Consider the following 22,420-nt stretch of genomic DNA (forward strand, 5'->3'; position numbering starts at 1 on the left):
TCATCCGGGGTCGCTCGGACGACATCGTCGACAATCGGATCAAAACGCGTCGAAATTCAAATTTCACAAAAATATTGACCCGCGATCGATTGTTTCAAAAATTTCATTTGAGTCTTCGACGGGTAACAGTGCAAGCGATGTGAATTATGGCGATCGGACGTGTTGGCTCTCTGAATTGCGAAGTTTGTGCGCGCGGGAGTGCGAATTGTGCAGAAGGCCACCCTAAGGCTCAAAAAGGTCCTATAGGGATCCCTTTTGGGTTTCCTCATGTTGGTTTCACCCTTCTAAATGCTAGAAGTCGATACCACACACTTGGAACCACAAAAGAGGACGGAAATAGGTCAAATTACAATGAGGCGGGCACCACTTCTAAGGTTCTAAGATAGTCAAAGGGAGATCCCTAAGGCTAGATCCTAAACCCTAAGAGGAAGACTAGACCTCACGAAAATTGAGGTCAACAACATCAAGCACTATGATTTCAAACTTGCCTCTCTCGGGGAAAACAAATAGTCAAATCCAACCACAAATAAAAAATCTATGATGCATATATTTCAGACAAAACTCAACATACAAGAGAAAAATATTGGAAGCTTCATACAAACCGACAAAAAATACAAGACAACACAAAGAGGATAGACAAACACATGTACAAGGAAATGCCAAAGAATCGCCCATTGAATTCGATAAAGAAAAAATAGAAGAACTAAAAATTTTGTTGGAATGACTAAAAAGGATTCATACAGTAAGTATTTCTTCTCTTTAATTCTCAGGCATTACTTTATCTTCTCATTTTTATACTGTCCAAATCCAACTCCTGATATATTAATTCAAAAGTCACAAATTATACAACCAACACTTCACATATTTATTACATATACTGCTTATCGTATAAATATATATATAATATATATATATATTATTAAAAAGTGAATCTTTGACACCCATTGTTGGTCAAGAAAATATTCTAATAAACAACCCTTACCATTTGGAAATGTCGTCCACATACCAAAATTATTTATCAACTTTTTATCTAAACGGTAGTTGCAAATTAAAAATGCAATATTGTGCTTTACCTTCGATGTTCTATATTTTAAGAACAAGGAACGAGGAATACAATTGGAAATGCAAAAGAAAAAGAAAGTTGCTATCACCTAGAGGACTTCAATGATCAAGAAAGCTTCTCACAAACTGTCCTAATATCTTTCTTTTCTATATCTTTTAAATCTAACAAGGAAATAATACGGCACCAACACCTATGTCTTGGCCATCCAATCTCTGTTCTTCACAACAGTATGCTTTCTTTATCAGTCAAAAGTTAATAATACAGAAGAATTTCATTGTGATGTAAGTTAATAAAATATAAAAGTATCAGTTTGCTACTAAGTGAAATACGAACCCAAAGTCTATTTTTCCATTATTATAATAACAAATATGGATCGTCCTCTACACATAATATCTCAAAAGTTTGGTGGTTTGTGTCCCATATCAATGATTAAACTTGTATTTCATGGATCTTTTCACTAAAATATAAAAGTGATGTAACATTTGTCCTACTTTTTTTTAGCATGGTCAAAAATCAATTAGTTGTTGGAATTAAAGAGTCAAATCTAGCAATGCTAACGACTTGCTTCCAAGATATTACACCCTTGAGGAGGTAATCTCATAACATAAATAAATAAATAAAATATGATGACAAGATCAAAAGTATAAGAAAATTTAAATCCATGGCACTAGAATCTAAGAATGTGCTATGACTACAAAGTCATCCTGGAAAATTTATAAGTTCAATTGTAAAGTTCAATAACATTTATTTCATAATAAATAAGCTATCAATAATGCAAATAATCCTACGCAACATTGCCTAACGAAACTAATTGAAGTTGATAGCCATTGATTTTAAGTAGTCATTGGATAGTAATCTTTTTTTTTTTTTTTTTTTTTTTTTGTGTGTGTGTGGCTATATGTTGTATATTTCCTAATAATAGTTCTCATAGACTGATATAAAGTCAGTTTAAATGACAAAATGAAATATTTAGCAAATTCCTTTCAATTCTTCACGGTACACAATACCATATTCTACAAATGTAAACTGAAGATCCATCAAGTGTGGAATTCAAAGATAATATAATATAATCTGTCGTGCCAGACGTCAGTCAAAATCATATAAAAAGCACACATGCATGAGACCTTAAGATTATGGGAGAAGAAATATCTTTTTAGAAAAAAGAGGAAGAGGATGCTATGTTTGAACTATAAGTCAAACATGAAAGTAGAATTAAGTGTAGAAAGTCGCTCAAGGAAAGAACTACTAAGCTACAATTCATGCTAAATCACATATGTCAAAAAAGTAAAATGATTGGTAGAAAATGCCAAGCAACGCACCTTAGGAGGCTCCAATAGTTGTGTCCTTAGTTTCGCTATCTTCGCCTTCAGTTGTCCAAGATGATACTCTATTCAATAAATCCAATCCATTTCTTTAGCTCCCAGTTCATTCGTTTTCAAGAAATACAAACCCAGAGTGAACTATAAAGAAAATTTTTGGCAATAGAAACAAGAATTTATGATATCAAATCCGCTTCATATGAAAGAAAATCAAATAGAACAAATTTACATCAAAAAAAAAATTTTGAAGTTATCCTCGTCAGCAACTTGAATAGTTTTATCCCAAAAATATATAGCAAGGGTATTGAATAATTCTTTGCCGAGATATTAACTTCAAATTAATCAGAATCTTATTAAATGAATGCACATATATTCAGTTAAATTCATCATCCTCATCAGCAAGAATAACAAGTTTATGCCAAGAAAAAAAAAATTGTACGAATGGGAAATTGTTTCTTTCTTCATCATTAACTATTTGCAATTAAGAGAATATAAGAGAAAATCTGTGTACAATATGCATATTTGCATTCTTTTTTAACACAGAAAAATAAATTTTGCACATGTAGTGTTCTATAATTAATATGAAGATATGAGACGTTTAAAAAAGTTGAATAAAATAGAGATATTATAGACAAACATGTATGTAGATGTATTGGTTTATAATATATTTATTTTGAGATATATATTTGTATATCAAAAATATGACCACACAAATCTTGTGGAGAATCAACAGATCTCACAGAACCGGCACCAAAGGATTGCATCGGGAGTCAAAAGACAGAGACACCAAATATCACTCCCTTTGATCAAAACTACAAGCCAACCGAACGAAAGAACAAAAGGCACAAGATCCAAAGGACAAACAGCTACAGCTATCTCCCTCGAATAATTTTGGGATTCTTCATGGAGATGGTCAAAGGACACCCTAGTATCTTTCCAGCCCTCTCAGAAGGCCACTTATTCAAGTAGAGTTGTTTGTTAGATTACAGCGATATACCCTCTGCTCGACGATCAAAATTTACCCAAACAACAAGAGGGCCTCTGCCAAGAATTCTCTCAAAGAGGTTGACTGAAGACCCATTAGTCGACCGAACGATTGTCAAACGATAGAATGACAACACCATCAAGTCATTAAGTGTTTTCCTTTTTAGCCGTTACAAATATAGAATGGTGCCAGCGCCAGTCATGGATCCTGAAGTCAGTCACAAATATAAAGAGGTGCATTAATTACTACCTCCGCTTTTACAAAGCCAGAAATCGAATGAAGAACACTCGCTATATTTGGAAGTTGAGCGGGAAAACATTAGTTCGGTCTTCATCCGGGAGGAGCTAGAAAAACAATTCCCGATCTACTACACCAACCGGATTCTTAGAGGCGTTAAGGTCAAGTATCCTATCATGGAAAATCTAAACATTGCTCTAATTATATCTACCCACAGGCTCCGATCATATTTCTAAACGCACTCGATCAAGATCATCAATGACCATCCACTCACATATATGCTCACTCGGCCGGAACACTCCAGTCGGCTCCTGAAGTAGGATGCGGAACTCAGTGAGTATGATGACATACATCCCTCGAACAACAATTAACACCCAAGTTGTGGCGGATTTCCTAGCAAACTTCTCCGAACAATGCGAATCGAGCGGAGGAACTAATACTAACGACCGAACAAGGACTTTCCACATTGATGGAGCCTCGAATCAAGCGAGAGGAGGAATCAGACTGACACTGAGCAGATCGACCGAAGAGCATCTCTATCACTCAGTCATCCTCAAGTTCAAAATCACCAACAAACAGGCAAAATACGATGCATTAATAGTCGGTCTATGCCTAACTCTCAAAATGGGAGTCTAGCAACTGCTAGTAAAGTCAGATTCCCAACTGGTGGTAAATCAAGTCAGCGGAGAATTTGAAACCAAGAACGAGATGATAATCAAATATTTGAACAAGGCAAAAGTGGAGATTGGGTAGTTCATAGACTTCAAGATCAAGCATGTTAGTCGGGAAGAAAATCAAGTATTAAAACTTCTATCAAAGAACATTTGCTTTAGAGAAGGGACACCCCGAAAACATTTCCAACTAACCATTAAAGAACAAGAAACCATAGAGGTGAAAGCTGAAAGCACAAAAGAAAGTTGAATGAATCCCTTCATACAATACCTGGAAAGTGGAAAGATCCCAGAAGAAATAACAGATTCAAGTCTAAGACTACGTAATATCTTATCATTAAAGGTAAACTTTTTCAAAGGTCAACTGCTTCATTACCCTTACGATGCATTAAGGAAAATGTAGCTAAAGAAATTCTTTGGGAAATACGCTCTGGTGAATGTGGAAGTCATTCCAAAGGAAAGACATTGACACATCGTGTTTAGAGGCAATGCTACTTTTGGCCTACCCTCATGAAGGATGCAGAGGAGTTCTCTAGGTGATGCTAGCAGTGTCAGAAATATGCTCCACTGCAACAACAACCGACCCAAAAGTTGCAGACGATTATCAGTCTCTAACCTTTTGCCATTTGAAGGCTTAACATCCTTTTGTCGCTTCACCGTTCAAAGAGCCAATGCAAGTTCTATCTAGTTGTAGACTATTCTTTAAAATGGATAGAAACAAAAACCCTCGCCCTGATCAATGCTAACGTCGTTTGAAACTTTATTTAGACAAACATCATCTGTCGATATGGCTCATCCCTGGTACTTATCGCCGAAGAATTTTTGTCAAAGGGAATTAACCTTAAATTCGCATCTATACATCATCCCCGGACAAATGGACAACCTGAGGCTTCCAACAAGATAATCTTAAATCTAATAAGGAAGAAGGTCGAAGGAGCAAAAGGCCATTGGGCGAACACCGTCCAATGGGCCATCCAGACGACATCATCCGCAATGACCGGGCAAACCCCGTACATATTTTTCCATGGGATGGAAGCAATATTGTCCGTCAAATACAACCACCATAGTCAAAGAATCGTCACAACTACCTCTTTTGATGAAGAAAAACTCACCGGCAGGCAAGAGGCAAATGATAAAGGAATGATGCTCGCACTCAATCTATTAGAAGAAAGACGAACCAATGCAACACTCCGACTGGAAGACGTAAAGAGGACTGCTCGATACTGCAATAAGAACGTCCGAGAAAAGAAATTTTCCTCTAGTGATTTAGATATGAAGAAAGTCGAGCCAGCAGCACGAGGGCAATCGGCAAACTTGATCAGACATAGACAGGTCCATTCATCATTGATCAAAAAGTCGCCCTAAGACCCTACAAACTGAAGTCATACACCGGGAAAAGGATTCTTCGAACATGAAGTGAGGATGTCAAAAAAATTATTCCTTCAAAACAATTACATTATATCGACACAAGAGGAATATAAAAGAAGTTTTACACTTGTATCACTTGTGAATTTTTACTTTTTGTATAATTTTGAGAAAAATATTGGCTAACCATTGATTGTAACCCAGATTAAACAACACTCGGGGAACTCAGAAGGTCTACACATTTCACATTGAAACAACCCTCGAGAAACTAGAGTATCATAAAAAGATGACCAACATAAGTGTTCAGACGCTTGGTCACAAAACCCCTCAAACTTGAGTTTTCAAGTCTTCAGAACTAATTTTCAAAGGTGTTTACCAGCCCACTAGCTCCATGAAGGGTTCTAAAAAAATCACCTCGAAAAAATATCGATGAATACCCTCGTACGAGTAGTTCGACCGAAAGAAATTTTTTGTGTTCAAACAAATAAAGAACTTAGATATGCCTAAGAGTTGACACCCAGAATAAACTGATTTTGTGCACGTCATCTAAGCAGTTAAACAATTTTTTTTACGCCTGACGATAACACCACGTTGTTTGATTGATGTATACACTAAAAATCATCCCTCAGCGCTCAAGCGACAAAAGATATGGCTTGAGTTGGGCGAAGAAAATTTCAAATCGACTAAAGAATAGTGAAAGAAGAAACGTCATAATTTAATAAACTAAACAAAAGATAACATAAGTAAAAGCGACCGAGAGGTCACAGTTCATTCATTTAATCATTCATTTACATGCATGAAAAAAAAAATCATGTATATTCATTCCATTACATGTATTTTAAAAAAGAACCAAGCCTAGAAGTCATCGGGTTGAGTGATGGATGATTCGTCATCCACCAAGTTATCACCCTCAGATTCCTCTTGGTGTTTCTACGTCGAGGTAGCATCGAAGAGTTTCTTGAACTCATTAAAGGTCAGAGTATTTGGGATCAATCATCTCAACTCTAATGAAATGGTCGATTGTCACCCTCCTATCCTCTTCCAAGTGATCTTGAGTGTCAAGAAACTCTTCGATCTTCTTCATTGTAGCCATCCACTCTGATAGTTCAACATTTTCATCTTGGATGGCAGACACCACTCAGATGCTATCTCCAATTCTGCCTCAACACCCTCCAGCCGAGCCTCTGCCTCATTCGCCTGATTTGCTGCAGCTCTTGCTTGCTCGTTGAACACTTTCGCTTTTGCCTCGGCCTTCAAGACCATATCCCTAGTATTCATAAAAAGGGAAAACAAGTGATGCATAGCGACAAGATTGAACAATTGAAATCGGTCGACCTTATGGCATATCTCCATGAGCCAGAGGTTATTCAAGAACTTCTTAAGGCCCGCAGACCAAAGAACATACGCGATGGTCAAGGCATATTCGGCCATCTCCGGAAACCATCCCATTCGATGTTTATTAATATTAAACTAGAGTCCAAATTGAAAAAGTCCTTTGGACGTTTCTCTTGTAACGGACACCAGCAATCTTTCCCCCCTTTCGTTTCTTGGGAGGCAAGAGAAGTGTCAGAATCTAGAGTTGGGGCGTTGCCTTTCTGTCAGTGCTTTGCCTCTTCAGCCGATACAAGTTCCTCTTCTCCCAATCATTCTTCAAGTCTTACTGCCTCAAAAAGATTGACTAGCGTTGTTGGGAATCACAGATAGGGCTATTTGGCTTCCCCTCTTTCAGTAAAAAGAGGATGACAGTCCGAAAGCTTCCTGTATTGAAAGGTGCACAGAGGAATCCTCAACCTCTGATCCAAGGTTGGATGGAGTTAACTCCTCTTGATGGTGGTCCCTCAAACCCCTAAGTCCATCAAACGATGTTTCCGTTTGATCAGTATTAACTCTCCAGTGACTTTGTTTTGAATAGCAACCAAGATTTTGGAGACAAAATTGATTAATTTCAAACCTGAGGCTATCCTGCCTGTTGGTTTGTCATCCTTTCCCTGGCCTCTCTCTGTGAAGAAGTGTCGCCTTCTTCTTCCTCAGCTCTTTTCTCTGCAGTCGAGCAGCCATCTCAAATTACTATTTTTCCTTCGCTTCGTCAGAGGCGACCCACAACTCAGGAGCCATTAGGCAAACTTAGCAGAGTTTAACACCCAGTTAACTGCCATAGGATCGGTATACTGGATCACCAACATATGCTTGTCAATGATAGCTAGCCTGAGTCCCTGAAGCCATGGTGGGAGACTCTTCTTTTACTTATAAGGCCCTCCAGTCGGCCTAGTAGCAATACCCCAAGTCTCACAAGTGCCCAAGAGGAATCGAAGCTTCCAATCCTTTATATTGTTCTCCAAGTCAATCAGGAGGAATTTCCAGGTCGAGCCGAAGACAACATATCCATCCGGCTCCTCTGAAGGAAAACATGTGGGAGAACAGCTCTCGTGACCATAGAATCTCCATCTGAAGCAAGTAAATAACAAAAGTCATCACCAAAGCAATTGAGTTTGGCTTGATATGGGCAGGAATGACTACATAATGGTTAACTATCGACCGAATTTATGGATAGAAGGGCAGTCAAAGTCCCCACCAGAACTAGTCCCGGCAGAAAATCAAGTCATCTCTTAAGTAGTTAGTCGCCCGTACCTCCGGTTCCACCTGCTCAAGCACGACGCTTGTGTCATATAAACAAGTTTCATCCCAAAGATAAGCATTGAACGATGCAATATCGAACGTTCGATCGCAGGCACTGAACCAAACAGTTAGGGAGAATACTTGGAGGCCATGAAAGCTCGGAAAGAAAACCAACCAAAGGGAAGGAGAAGAGGAAAATGAAAGAGAGCAACTCCATTTTCCCATTTAACCATATATATAGGGTATCCAGGGAAGTCGAAACACCTCGAATCTGTACCTCGAACTTCGAAAATCCACATCAAATCAGCATGATAATCGAGAAAACTTGATGATGAAAAGTTTTGAAAATTGGTAAAAATTAAATTTTTATTTCTGACAAAAAATACTTTACATACGGGTCTTCAGCCGACTCGGGCAGCACCATACCCCGACTTACAAACTCGAGTACAATGCACACCCCCCAAACTTAAACTTTTCTATACTCTCTTCTTCCGCTCGAACCCGGGAGATTGAGCTAGTTGCCTGAACATCTGCCAGCTCGGTCACCACCTCAACTCCTCCTTTAGGTCAAATATGGTAGTCTCTCACTCGGGATATTGTATAAAGGGATCCATCCAACTTTTTGTGCTTTCAGCTTCCATTTTCATGGCCTCAAATTCCTCAATGATCGGCTGGAAAAGCCTTTAGGGCTTCCCATTTCCAAAGCAAATGTCCTTTGATAAAAGGTCCCCTATTTGATTTTCTTCCCGACTACCGTGCTCGATCTTGAAATCTGTGAACTTCTCAATCTCCACTTTTGCCTTGTTAAGGTATTTGAACACCATCTCTTCCTTGACATTGAATTCTCCATTGACTTGATTTACCACCAATGCAAACCTGACTTTACTAGCAAATATCAGACACTCATTTCGAGAGTTAGGCGTAGATCGGCTATTAGTGCTTCATATGTTGTTTGATTTTTAGTGACTTCGAACATGAGGACGACCGAGTGACAGAGATGCTCTTCAATCAGACTGCTCATTGCTTCCTCTATTGCTAGCCATGAGAAGGGTTAGATGGGATGGATAAGACTGTTCGGGACAAGAACAAGCAGGAGTACATATGAGGAAAAATACAAAGAAGAGCGAAAAGAGTAGCATTGATACAATATAGAATATGTGAAAGACGTCATTGATTTAATTCTTCAAGGATTATGGAGTACAAACTAATTATAAATAAAGATCTAATCCAAAAATTTCCCACAAGCAGTAAAAATAATTTCCAATATAGAAACAATTAAAAGGAAAAAATTAATTAAAAATGATTTAAACATTTGAATTTGAATATCTAATACATTTAATGATACACAAAGAAGAAATAAGCAATGTCAAGAATTGGCGAAGTGGATGAAGCAATCCCAGAAACTTAATGGACATGTGCAGACAAATGGGCAACAAGATCCGTGGACATTAACAACAAACCATTAATATATTACACAAATCAAAAAACTCCAATAATGCTAGCTATGCTGAATGTTCCTTCACTTGTGATGATATATTGAAATAATAATCTTTTATTCAATGAGCAACAATTTAAGCCAATTAATACAACCAAATACTAATCAAATTGAATATAAATATCCATTATTTTTAAGGAATCACTGCATCCTGGTGTATTGGTAGTAGTCCACACATCCTAGTACATTAGTCAAGTTGAAAAGAATCGAGCTTGAGTTCTCCCACCAAGCCGAGAGCGTGTGAGTTATTAAGCGGGAGTCCTTCTCTGAGCTAGAGTTCTCCCACCATTACTCCGCCGAAGACTTCTATTCATTAAAGGCTGGCCACTGCTTATTCCGTGCCAATACATGAATTTACGTGTGTCAGAGAGTGATATAGCATCATTTAAGAATTCAAGTGCAGGGATTAGCAGAAGGAAAGATAAACATAAATTAAATAATAGTGATAAGGCTAATAATGTCAGTGACGTCAATCTAATTGTAGTTCCTGCATCTCATCGGCTAACATGGGAAAGTGTATCGATAATCAATATAAAAGCACATCAATAAGAATATAATCGAACCTGTAGCTTTATTTTTCTGAGTTCGAGCCATTTCGGCTTCAATTTCCTTAATTTTCTCAATGATACCCATGTTTCGTCGTATCAAAGAGCTGCCTTCAAATCCTGAGGTATTAATGGGCCGTCTGACAGTGGATTTAGACTAGGATTTAACCTGGAATTAAGTTGAATCTTGCCAGACGGTCAGTTTGGACAAAATGAAGTTCATCAACAGATTCAGGTAGGATGGGAGTTTCAGTGAGCTCTGCACGCCACGATCCTAATGGCGACTGTATCGCAACGCATCGGTCACGAAGGCGATGGTTTTGAGCGAAGCCCGGAGAGCGGGGCTAACATAGACGAGGGTTTCGGGCTGGAGGCAAGGGTCCGGGAGGGAGAGAGGAGGGACGTATACAGAGGTTTGTGCCATTAATTTAATTTAAATTAATTCTATTAATTTAATTGATTAATAATTAAAAAAATTATAATTATATAAATTAATATGTAAATATTTAATAATTAATTAGTAAAAATAAAATACATAGTGAATTTTAATTTATTTAATAAATTTGTAAGAAATCGATAATAATATGTAATAATATAATTAAAAATTAATTAATAATTATTTGTAAATGTTAAATTATTGCTCCATAAATAATTAGTTTAATATTTTTTTTTATAAATAGTTAATTTATTTCGTAAATAATTAATAATTAATTTTTATGATTAGAAATAAAATTTAAATTAAATTTAATTAAATTTAATTGTTTACTTTCATCATAATAAATAAATAATGAAAGTTTAATTATGATTATTTTAAGAAAATAGAAAACTTTAAATTATGAATTTGTCAATATATTTGATAAGATTCTACTGCATTTATTGAATCCAATTATAAAACACTTTTTCAGATTTAACCCTGTCATGATTTATTAAATTAGTATTTATAAGATGTATTAGATTCGACAAAGTCAAATCTCATCGATTGTCAAACAGCCCCTTAGGTTATGTAAGTAAGGCTTAACAAATTTAACTAGGTCTAATTAGGGTTAGACCTAATTAAGGTTTAAAGGTTAGTTAAGCCTAATTTAAGTAAGTTTTAATAGTTTTAATTAGGTCTAATTAAGGTTAGACCTATTTAAGGTTTAAAAGTTAATTAAGCCTAATGTAAGTAAGGCTTAACAAGTCTAATTAGGTCTAATTAGGGTTATACCTAATTAAGGTTTAAAAGTTAGTTATGCCTAATGTAAGTAAGGCTTAACAATTTTAATTAGGTCTAATTAGGGATTGACCTAATTAAGGTTTAAAGGTTAGTTAAGCCTAATGTAAGTAAGGCTTAACATGTTTAATTATGTCTAATTAGAGTTATACCTAATTAAATTTTAAGATGTACTTAAGTCTAATGTATGTAAGACTTAAGGATTTGATTAGGTTTAATGGGGTTTAGACCTAATAAGGTTTAAGGTTTGCTTAAGCCCGATGTATGTAAGGCTTAAGGATTTGATTAAGTCTAATAGAGTTTAAACCTAATTAGGGTTTAGGATGACCTAGATTCAAATTTTAGGGTATGACTAAGGGTCTGTTTGGGAGCGCTTTTTAGGTGCGGCGTGGTCATTTGTCGCAACTTTTCGCGAAAGTTATCTTTTTGGTTCGCGACTTCAGGCATTTAGGCGGCAGAAGCGGAGCGAAAGCAGGTCGCGGCATTAACATCGTGTCTCCCGCTTTCGACCAAAATTTTTACCCTTTACCCCGCGTCTACCCTCGGTGATTCCCCGTTGCTTCCCTGCGTCTACCCTAGGTGATTCCCCGCTGCTAGGGGTGTAAACGAATCGAACACGAACGAACAAAGCTTGTGTTTGTGTTTGGTTCGTTTGAAATTTAGTTTGTTCAAAATAAGCTCGTGTTTGAAATTGTTAGTGAAGTCACTGTTCGTGTTCGTTTCTTAACGAACGAGCCAAACACGATCCGAACACGAGCTGTTTGCAAATGACGAGCCAGTTTGACATCCCTAATATTAATATATATAAATAATATATTATATTAATTATGTAACTTATATTATACAAATATATGATATCTATATTAGTAGATTACTAATATAGTATATTAATATATTATTATTATTATTAATTTATTATATGTTATAATTTATAAAATTTAATTTTTTAAAATATCATAATTTTTTTATATATGATTATTTTAAATTATTTTATATTTCGAACAATAACGATTCGAACACGAACGAACGCATCACTGTTCGTGTTTGGTTCGTTTAACTAACCGAACAAAAAAAAATGTCCACGTTCGTCTCGTTTACTTATCGAACAACTCGAACACGAACTATTTGACGAACCGAACATGAACTGTTCGCGAACAACGAGCTTTTTTGACAGCCCCACCCGCCGCATTCTGAGGAAGGATGTGCGTTTTGTGGCTCCTAATGTTTTCTCCTTCTCACCTCTTTCCTGTTTCTGCCATTTTTCTTTTCTCCTTCTTTCCTGTGGTGGATCTGTAGCTTATTAACGAAGTATGGCTTTAGGTTGATCTTTTGGCACACCAAAAAATACTTCATTTTATTCTTACATGAATCGAGCTCTTAGATTTGGGATCAAATTGGCATTGTCCATCTAAGTTGCAGATCTTGCGCCCATTTAAGCATGTATGCAGTGTTACATTAGAGATTGTTTTGTGGTTTAAGCATGTATGCATTTGCTAATGGAAGATTGTCGTTTTGGAAGTACCATTCGAAAAAGGATATTTCCGCTATGAAGTTTTGGAGGTTCTTGTTATGAATCAAATAGTTTAACAGTTCTTTACGATTTCAAATCATCGGGTTATACATTTTAGTTTGATTATTCCTTTCATGAATATTAAAGGATTACATATATAGCATACACAACCTATTTTTCCTTGTCGATATGTCTGTTTTATGGTGAAAATTGATCATTATATTCTTCATGAGAGTTGGATTATTGTAAGGAAGAATTCATTGTTATATCTTCCTTTATTAGGGGTCAGTGAATGTATGAGTTATATTTCTTGGGGTGAATTTGTTGATTCACCTAACTTTCTTTTGTATTCTTTCAATTGGTTTAAACCATATGAGGATTTTATGCTTGTTCTGACCCATATGGATTGCGAAAGCATCTTCTTGTCTCTTAGTGAATGGATCCATGAGATATGTTTCTTTTAAGGAGCCAATATTTTATCTCATATTATTTATGGTTTTTTTTTTTAGAACTTGGTAATTTTCAAAATGAATACATGGTTGTTGGATCAATTACTATAGAAGCACTTATAACTAAGAAGTATATGCTCTGTGTTCATTTGAGAAAGACTGAATTCTATTCTTTATAGCCTCTTAAGAACAATGTTATCTATTTTGCTACTCATTTGAAATAATTGTTTCTCGGTTTGGCTAGTTTCTTGAATATTTGTTTGAACTCATCAAGTTGGTTATTTATATGGTTGTGTTAAATGGATTTTGTGGATTTAAACATGTTTCTCACATGCCAAGAAAAAGGGAAGAATGTCTGGTCTTTAGTTTTTTGGATTTTGTTTGATTGCTAGATACATTTTTATTTGCTGAACCTTGAAACTAGAGGGGTTTCCTTTGGTTTGGTTTGTTGAAGCTGAACCTTGAAATTGATTTTTTTTTTTTTTTACGTTGGTTTGATGGAGCCAAGTTTTTGGAACTCTGATGGTTGTTTTGCTTGGGTTTGCTGAAGCTAAACCTTGAGAAATTCGACAGCCTTCCTTTACTTTGATCAGCTGAAGTTATATCTTGAAAATTATGGCTAACTTGTTTTTCTTTTTTTAAATCGGGCATTACAGAAAACTTGGCTTGGCCCCGTAAGCAATTGTGATAGTAATATTTCTATGTTATCTTTACACCTTACTTGTTTTGCATTGCTCAAGTACTTGACAAGCTTGCAGTGGTCCTCGCAACATTTTTTTTTTTTTTTGCTTCGGGCTACCTGTTTATTAGATATGCTGCCGGTTTCAAAGGGGTGCGTGGAAGGGAGTAATGTATTATGCTTCTGGGAGGGAGTAATATACGAATCATTATGGGAGTAATGTATGATGCTTCTATTATGCCAGATTCCTGGGATGGGATCCATCATGATAGCATTTGGTTTCTATATGTTGCTGGTTTTTTTGTGCTTCTGGGAGGGAGTACTGTATGAATCAAAGCTTTGTATCTTCTTCTTTGATGCTATAATAAAGTTGTTGGCCTCATTTGTCGTGGATGTAGGTCATGTTGACCGAACCACATTAAATTTTGTGTCCTTTTTTTGTTTTTATGCTTTCTTTAATCATTTTTTAATCGAATATGATATTGTTGTGTTTCATTTCTTTGCTTCATCGTAGTAGTAACATGGCTGGTAAAGCTAAAGAACATGGTTCACCAGCACTCTGGGGAAAAAAAAATCAAATTGTTGTTTTGCGACCTCTGTATCAAAGAAATTGAACTAAGCAATAGACCAACAACGTTTTTCAATCAAGAAGGTTGGCATAATATCATTAAAAATTTTAAAGACTCCACGGGACGGGAGTACGACAGGCTACAAATGAAAAACAAATGGGATCAACTGAGGAAAGATTGGAAAATTTGAAAGGATTTAAAGCGTGGTTCAACTAGTGTGGGTTGGGATCCAATAAAGCGAACCATTGATGCTTCGGAAGAGTTGTGGGCAGAAAGGCTCACGGTAAGTAAATTTTATTTTTCATAATTTGTATAATATAATTCTCTTTCAGGAATGAACAAAATGATTTGTGTTTTTTTTCCAGGTGGTGCCCGCAGCAAAAAAGTATAAAACTTGTGGGATTGAACCTTATTTGGAGGAGAAGTTAGACCTGATGTTCGGGGGTGTCGTTGCCACAGGAAAATATGCATGCGCTCCTAGCGAGATGGGATTTGGTGAAACACAGGACAATGTTGCTATCAACTTATCAGATGATTCACCTAAATTCCCAAGTCCAGGTCCCACTGAGATTCAATCTATGAATCGCTCTAAGCGATCTAGGTTCGAGAGTAAAAAAAGGGTGGAGCTGCGTCTATCAGAAACTAGATATCATGCCTAATGGATTCTTCCAATGATGCCCCCCATAAAGTGCAGAAAACGTCAATTAATGAGGTTGTGGCTATTTTAGAGCAGGATCCGAGTATTGCAATGGATGATGAGCTATACTACTTTGCTGTTGAGCTGCTTCAAGATTCGGTGCAGAGAGATTTTTTCACAGCAATTGCCAAAGAGCGAAGGAGGTCGTATCTACGAAATTTTTATGAGCGTAGGAAAATTTGAATGGACTTTTTTAGTAGTTGCTATGTCCTTATTTCCTTATCTGAACAGTTTATGAGAAACAGTTTATGAGAAGACATGGTTATTTGAACTGTTGTTCATTCAGACTTTTCACTTTAATTTGTTTTTTACATATAAATGTCTTCATGAAAAGTGCGAAAATCTTATCCGTTGATAAAACTTCCTTAGAATTATGTACCTCTGATCTACACTAAATGCTTGTGTTATTACTTGTCACATGTTAAATTATATAGTTATGTTCCTAATGATGATTAATTTAAAAATTTATTTTTCTGTGTCAAAATATGTCCAGTATAAATCATTATGGACCCAAACCAAGTACGTCGTAGAAGGAGAAACGCAGCTATCAACTTGCTCGTAGAGTACTACAACACATACATCGATTGTTCCCCCTGTTACACATCATCACAATTTGGAGACAAATGGGTAGCGGAAATGCTTGTCGAGCATCCCACAAGATTTCACAAGTTGTTCCGCATGACACAAGAAGTTTTTACAGATCTTTTAGCAGAACTCGTAGGATCTCATGGCCTCCATGGGTCTATGAGAATGACTGACCGTGAGGTGTTGGCGATTGCTCTTTTTATATTATCACAGAATGAGTCAATGTGTGGTGCGATGGAACGCTTTCAACACTCATCAGAGACAATTAGCAGGTACTTCTCAGTGGGTTTGAGTGCTTTGGTGAGCCTCGCAAAACAAGTTATAAAGCCAATAGATCCAACGTTTTCACGAACTCCTACAGACATTCGCCAAGATCGACGCTACATGTCATTCTTTAAGGTACTGATTTAATCTTATATTAATGAAGTTTAACATGAATGTAGGACATTAATTAATTAATTACTAGAACTACATGTTTAGGATTTCATCGGTGCGATAGATGGAACACATGTTGATGCACGGGTTTCAAATGATGAGAAAGTTGCATTTATCGGACGTAGTGGACCACAACGCAAAATGTCATGGCAGTTTGCGACTTTAATATGTGTTTCACATTTATCATGCCTGGTTGGGAGGGTAGAGCCCATGATAGTAGGATTTTCAAGAGTGCAACACGAAATCCTCATTATTGTTTTCCCCATCCTCCTCAAGGTATGTTGCGCTGCAAAATATTTATTGTATTTTTTTAAAATGTGGAACTCAAGGTTCAACATCTTACAGGAAAGTATTATTTGGTGGATGTCGGTTATCCATTGCAGCGAGGGTATCTCAAACTATATCCTGATACGAGATATCATATACCTGATTTTGAACGAGCAAGTAATGCTACGAGAAACAGAAAGGAGGTGTTCAACAAAAGATATTTCTCTTTGCGAGGCGTCATCGAGCGGACATTTGGTGTCTGGAAGAAGAAATGGGTGATCTTACGTGATATGTCTCCTTATGCCCTCCTTACCCGTTTCCAAAGCAGGTTCAAATTGTGATAACAACGATGACAATACACAATTATATTAGGCGACACCCGTCTGGATATGACGTTGATTTTCTCAATGCTGAAGCAAATTAACGGGAAGTAGTTAAAGACCCATCTGAAAACCAAATGGGTAGTTCTATGTTACGAGATGACAACAAACAATCAACCATTTCTACTAAGGAAGGGGAAGGTGCAAGTGAAATGGCGGCCATTCGAGAACAAATTACTAATGCATTTGTTTATTTGTTGTTGATTTGCAATTTGTTAGAAAGACAAAATAATTGTAACTTATGAGTGTTTGGTAGTAGAAGTTACTTTATTGGCACTGGTGATGTAATAAAAAACTTTGTTAAGGATTAAAGTTTTTTATAGATGGGTATGGAAGATCATTTTACGGATTACAATGCCCTATATTATTTGCATGTAGCTGGAAGCTGTTTAGATTGCCATGCAATATATGATGTTAAGAAATTGAGTGTTATCCAAGAAAATATGTAAGTTTAGATGTCTAACATGTTGAGACAAGAATTATGTGATATTTATGTAAATGCTTTAAGTTATATCAACTTTTGAAGAATTCAAAATGGAGAATTAATTTTATGCTTCTAAAATATATGTTTCTAAATTTTTATATGTATAGATGAATTAATATTTGTATACATTGATATATAGATAAAGATAAATTTTAAACCTATATGTTTTCAAAATTACAAATTTTTTTTTAAAAATTTCTATAAAAATAAATATTAAAAACAATATATTTCATTTAATTAATTAAGAAATAATATTTTTATAAATTTTATGTATATTAAACCCATATTTATACAAATAAATCAAAATTTTAAAACAGTTTTAACAAATAGGGGCAGTTTGGTCATTTTTACATGAAACAGCTGGCTCACAGCATTTTTCACGCTGCTGCACCAAACAGACAATCAGCTTCCCCGCAGCTACTTCCCTACAGCGGCTTCCTGAGGCAACGCAGCTGCAGCTGAAAAACTGAGAATCTGCAGCTGTGCCAAACAGACCCTAAGTCTAACTAATTAGACTTAAAATTTGACCTAATTTCATATGTAAATCAGCTTAATCTAAGTCATGTAATCCAAATTTGCATTATTGGGTTGAATTGCAAATTTTGAATTTAGAAATAAAACCCTAAAGGTTTAATTTGTCATTTTAAACCCTTAAATACATTGAAATATTGGTTTTAGCAATTAGATTAATCTCCAAGGATTTTCTAAATAAATCCAATTTTAATTTTCAATTTTCTGATTTTTTTATAATTATTTTCAAAAATAATTACAAAATTTGGTGAAAATTGGTAAATTTCATTTTAGGGATTTTTCCTAACCTTGAAAATAGCAGGGAATGATCCAAATGATGAAAGGTTTAATTCCTGTAAATTTTGTAATTTTTGGATTTATAATTAAATTACTCGAGAGAGTAATTTATTATTTAAAAATTAAATATAATTTATTATCTCAATTTTAATTTTGTTATTTTCTCCTTGCTTTGATGAGTCCAGGTGTATTTTTGTTTTATTTTTACAATTTTTCCTTTCAAAGATATGCATTTTAAAAGATTTTTTAAATTTCTTTAAATAAGAAAATCTAAATTTTTTTATTAATTTGATGTGGCACCACGAAATCCTCTGATTGGTCGAAATCCCACGTGAGTGTTTGATTCATAGTACTTTCTACGCAAGCATCTTCAAGAGAAATATTGCCTCAATACTACGCATGTAGACCTACGTCAGTAGCCAATCAAATGTTGCCTCGTGGAAAGCCCGGCCTCACCTATTAAAGAACAGAAAAATAAATTTCATATTATTCGCGACCCGACCCGACTCTAAACCTAAAAAATTTCCTGCTAGCATACAAATATTTCGCGCCTACTTACTGTTCTATTCGCAGGTTGTTCTATTGCAGGTGAAGAAATATTTTGCAGCTCCATTCGCAGCTCCACAGCTAAGGTTTCGATGGATATCTCCATGAACGTTGAGATGCCAGAGGAATTACACCCATCATTCGGCTAGAACTTTGAAAATCAAGTGAGTCTATAATGATCTCTAGTTTTATGTTAACTTAGGGTTTTCATTGTGTTTCTGGTATTGTCATTTTGTTTGTGGTGTTTATATTTCTTGAAAGGCAGTAATATTTTTTTTAATATGGTAAAATTTAGAGTGTTTTTCTGCTGCGTTTTTTGTGTTTTATGGTGTTAAGCTTGTGTTTTCTTGGTGTTACTCTTGTGTTATTCTAGTGTTATTCTGGTATTACTCCAATGTTATGTTGTTTATTGCCTTTGATTTAGTATCGTTATTGTGGTATAATAGTTGGCTTAATCTAATGTAAATGTTGGTGTTGATGTAGTGTTATTGGGTTCTACAATGTCGTTTTTTGTATTATAATGGTGTTTTTTTTGTGTTATTATGGCTTTAAGCTTATGGTTGTTTGGTGTTACTCTTATGTTATTGTGGCGTTACTCTGATATTACTCCAATGTTATGTTGTTTATTGCCTTTGATTTATTATTGTTACTATGTTATTATTGTGTTATGCTGATGTTATCATGGTATTATGCAGTCCTGTGAGGCAACACAAGTTCGTAACACACATTTAAAATGATCCAATTATAGAGAAGTTTATAAGCAGCATTGTCCACAATGAGCAAGCAGCATATGAAAGTTATTGTGCCTATGCACTTCACATAGGATTCACTGTTCGGAAGAACCATACTACCTACTGACCGAACTCCAAGAAACTCAAGATCAAATATTATATTTGTGGAAAAGCTGGCTACAAGAAAGAGCCTAACAACACAATTAAATTCAGAAAAGCAGACACGAGGATGGATGTAAGGCCATGGTTCGATTTGTTGTTGATTTTGAAGGTAATTGGACAGTGGCAAAATTCATTGAAAATCACAATCATCCCTTGATTGAAAGTGGTGATAAGCATCTTATTCGCTCCAGAGAAGGATAAGTGAGTTGAATGCAGATGTGTTGAGATCAATGACAGGTTCAAAGATCAGAGCAACACATGCATACAATTTCATTGCTACGGAGGTTGATGGTGTGGAGAATTTGAAATGCACTAAGAGAGATGCATTTAATGTCATCCAAATAGGAAGAGGACAAAGAATTGAACAAATTGTTTATGGAGAGGCAAGTTGGGGATAACATGTTTGCTTGAGATTTCTAAACAGATGAGTCTGGTAGGTTAACAAGTATTTTATGGAGTGATGGATTATCCAGGCTGGATTATGACTATTTTAGGGATGTGATAATTTTTTATACAAGCTACAGATTAAATAAATATAACTTATGATGTGCTCCTTTTGTGGGGGTTAACCACCACTGGCAGAACGTACTGTTTGGAGTTGGATTTTTGTCTGATGAGACTACTGAATCATTTACATAGTTATTTAAATCATTCATTTAAATAATGGGAGACAAACATCCCATAACAATCTTTATCAATCAGGATCAAGCAATGGCAAGAGCCATTGCAGAATGCCTCCCACAACCTCCCAAATGCCTCCCACAAACACGTCACAGATTATGTGAATGGCATATATACAAGAACTATCTTCCACAGTACACTGTGGAGTGCGTACTAAGAGCGTCTGTGGTATTTTTTATAAATGCTTGAGCAAGTGTGATTCTGAGGAGGAGTTCGAAGAAATGTGGTCCTTAATGATTGAGCTGGGATAACTACAAAGCAATGTCTGGTTAGATGAAATGTATCGTATAAGACATAGATGGTCTACAACATTTAATAAGGATATATTCGGTATGAGAATCTTATCAACACAGAGAAGTGAGTCGACCAATAATGTCTGCCATGGTGTTGCAAAGCCAACTAGCTCTTTCACGGATTGTTTTATCGGTCTTGAAACCATAATGAAATTGTAGCACCGGAACGAGAAAGATGAAGATTTCAAATGCGGTCAGTCCATCAGATTGCCCATGGTTAAAATCAATCACGTGTTGAGGCAAGCTGCCTCATTATATACAAGGAAGCTTTACTCAATGTTTGAATAAGAGCTATTGAATAACTTATGTGGGCTTACAGCTGAAGTATCAGTGGAGAGTGAGGCTAAATATTACGTATTAAGATTGGATGATGAGGGGACAAGGCAGCCTTGAGCTGTGTTAGTTGACAAAGTTACTTGTGAGGTTACATGTAGTTGCAAAAAATTTGAGATGATGGGCCTGTTGTGCTCCCATGCACTATTTGTTCTCAGTGTTGCCAAAATAAAAGTGATTCCGGAGAAGTATTTCTTATTGCGGTGGTCCATCAATGCTAAAAAAAACATGTATAACAGGTTAGGTTGCCAGAGATCTAAAAGACTCTGGGTTGAATAATGTTTCATCAAGTGCCCTTCTATTCATGTCATGCTCTCAGAAATGTGCATATCAACTCATTAATAGAGCACGAAGAAATGAGTTAGCTGAGGAGAGTTTGAGAGAAGTTTAAAAAATTATTTGGAGATATTGAGGATGCTTTAAGAGGGAAAATGACCAAAGTAAGGAAAACAAAAAAGAAGAAAAAAGTTATAAATATAGAATGCAATGTGAACGACCCAGCTAAAAAGAGGCCGAAAGGAGTATCTACATCTAAGTTAAAAGGATATTGGGAGAAAAATAAGAAAGCTAAAATTACAAATTTTTTGATTTAGTATTTCCTTCATTCCATGTATAATGCATACTTCTAACTTTAATCATTGCATTCTGGAATGGAACAAGAAGCAACAACTAGCCGTGAAGCTGTTGATGCATTTGAGGAAAGTTTGACAGATTGTATGACCCAAGTATGTTGCTAAAATTTAGTATCATTTAACTGCCTTTTATATAAAACAAATCACTCAAATTGAATTTGGTAGTACTCCACTATTGCAGGAATACTATGCACCACAACTAACTGAAACATACACTGAACTATTGATGGATTCAATAAGTGAGATATAGATTGATTGAAATTGTATACGTAGGTGCATAATAACATCTTTAAACTTTTTAAGTAAGAAATAATTGGTGGTTTATAATATGTTTTCTTTCAAATATTTCTGTCTTAATCTTAGTCAAATGTGGATAAATTGATTATCATATATATCAAATGTATTTCACGCTGAATAACACATATATAACACGTGAATAACACTGGAATAACACTTGGATGACACGTGGATAACACATGGATAATACGTGAATAACATGTAAATTACACGCTGAATAACACGTGGATTGACAGTGACTTTATATATGCAATAAAATATAAGATAAATATGGACGTATTAAATATTCAATAATTGTAAAGTCACACTTATCAACGCAAGTATACGTATCGCTCAAGTAATATAGGGCTCTAATGGAGTCCTATATATCGATT

The 22,420-nt window shown here is 35.6% G+C and overlaps 2 protein-coding genes across 2 annotated transcripts in view; one reads left to right on the top strand and one right to left on the bottom strand.

Annotated features, from left to right (window-relative positions):
- Window positions 1-10,690, bottom strand: part of LOC110032971 (developmentally-regulated G-protein 2) — a 79,666-nt gene extending 68,976 nt beyond the window's left edge. The window contains exons 1-2 of the mRNA XM_020736778.1: window positions 10,315-10,690; window positions 2,383-2,450 (exon numbers count right to left, since the gene is read on the bottom strand). Of these exons, the coding sequence (XP_020592437.1) occupies window positions 2,383-2,450; window positions 10,315-10,384 (138 nt within the window). The 5' untranslated portion in view covers window positions 10,385-10,690. The remainder of the gene's footprint in view (window positions 1-2,382; window positions 2,451-10,314) is intronic.
- Window positions 10,691-16,049: 5,359 nt separating this feature from the next.
- On the top strand, window positions 16,050-17,041 carry LOC110032969. The gene is made up of 3 exons (XM_020736777.1): window positions 16,050-16,397; window positions 16,479-16,709; window positions 16,763-17,041. The coding sequence occupies exons 1-3, from the start codon at window positions 16,050-16,052 to the stop codon at window positions 17,039-17,041; spliced, it is 858 nt and encodes a 285-aa protein (XP_020592436.1).
- Window positions 17,042-22,420: the final 5,379 nt, after the last annotated feature.

This window comes from Phalaenopsis equestris, unplaced genomic scaffold, assembly GCF_001263595.1.
Source record: "Phalaenopsis equestris unplaced genomic scaffold, ASM126359v1 Scaffold001073, whole genome shotgun sequence".
In the NCBI taxonomy this organism is placed as follows: Eukaryota; Viridiplantae; Streptophyta; class Magnoliopsida; order Asparagales; family Orchidaceae; genus Phalaenopsis; species Phalaenopsis equestris.

Bases quoted from the DNA above. Each gene is read 5' to 3' on its own strand.
- LOC110032969 (XM_020736777.1), top strand. From the start codon at position 16,050: ATGCTTGTCGAGCATCCCACAAGATTTCACAAGTTGTTCCGCATGACA. The intron at 16,398-16,478 runs GTACTGATTTAA...CTACATGTTTAG, and splicing joins GCTACATGTCATTCTTTAAG to GATTTCATCGGTGCGATAGA. The intron at 16,710-16,762 runs GTATGTTGCGCT...GTGGAACTCAAG, and splicing joins TTTTCCCCATCCTCCTCAAG to GTTCAACATCTTACAGGAAA.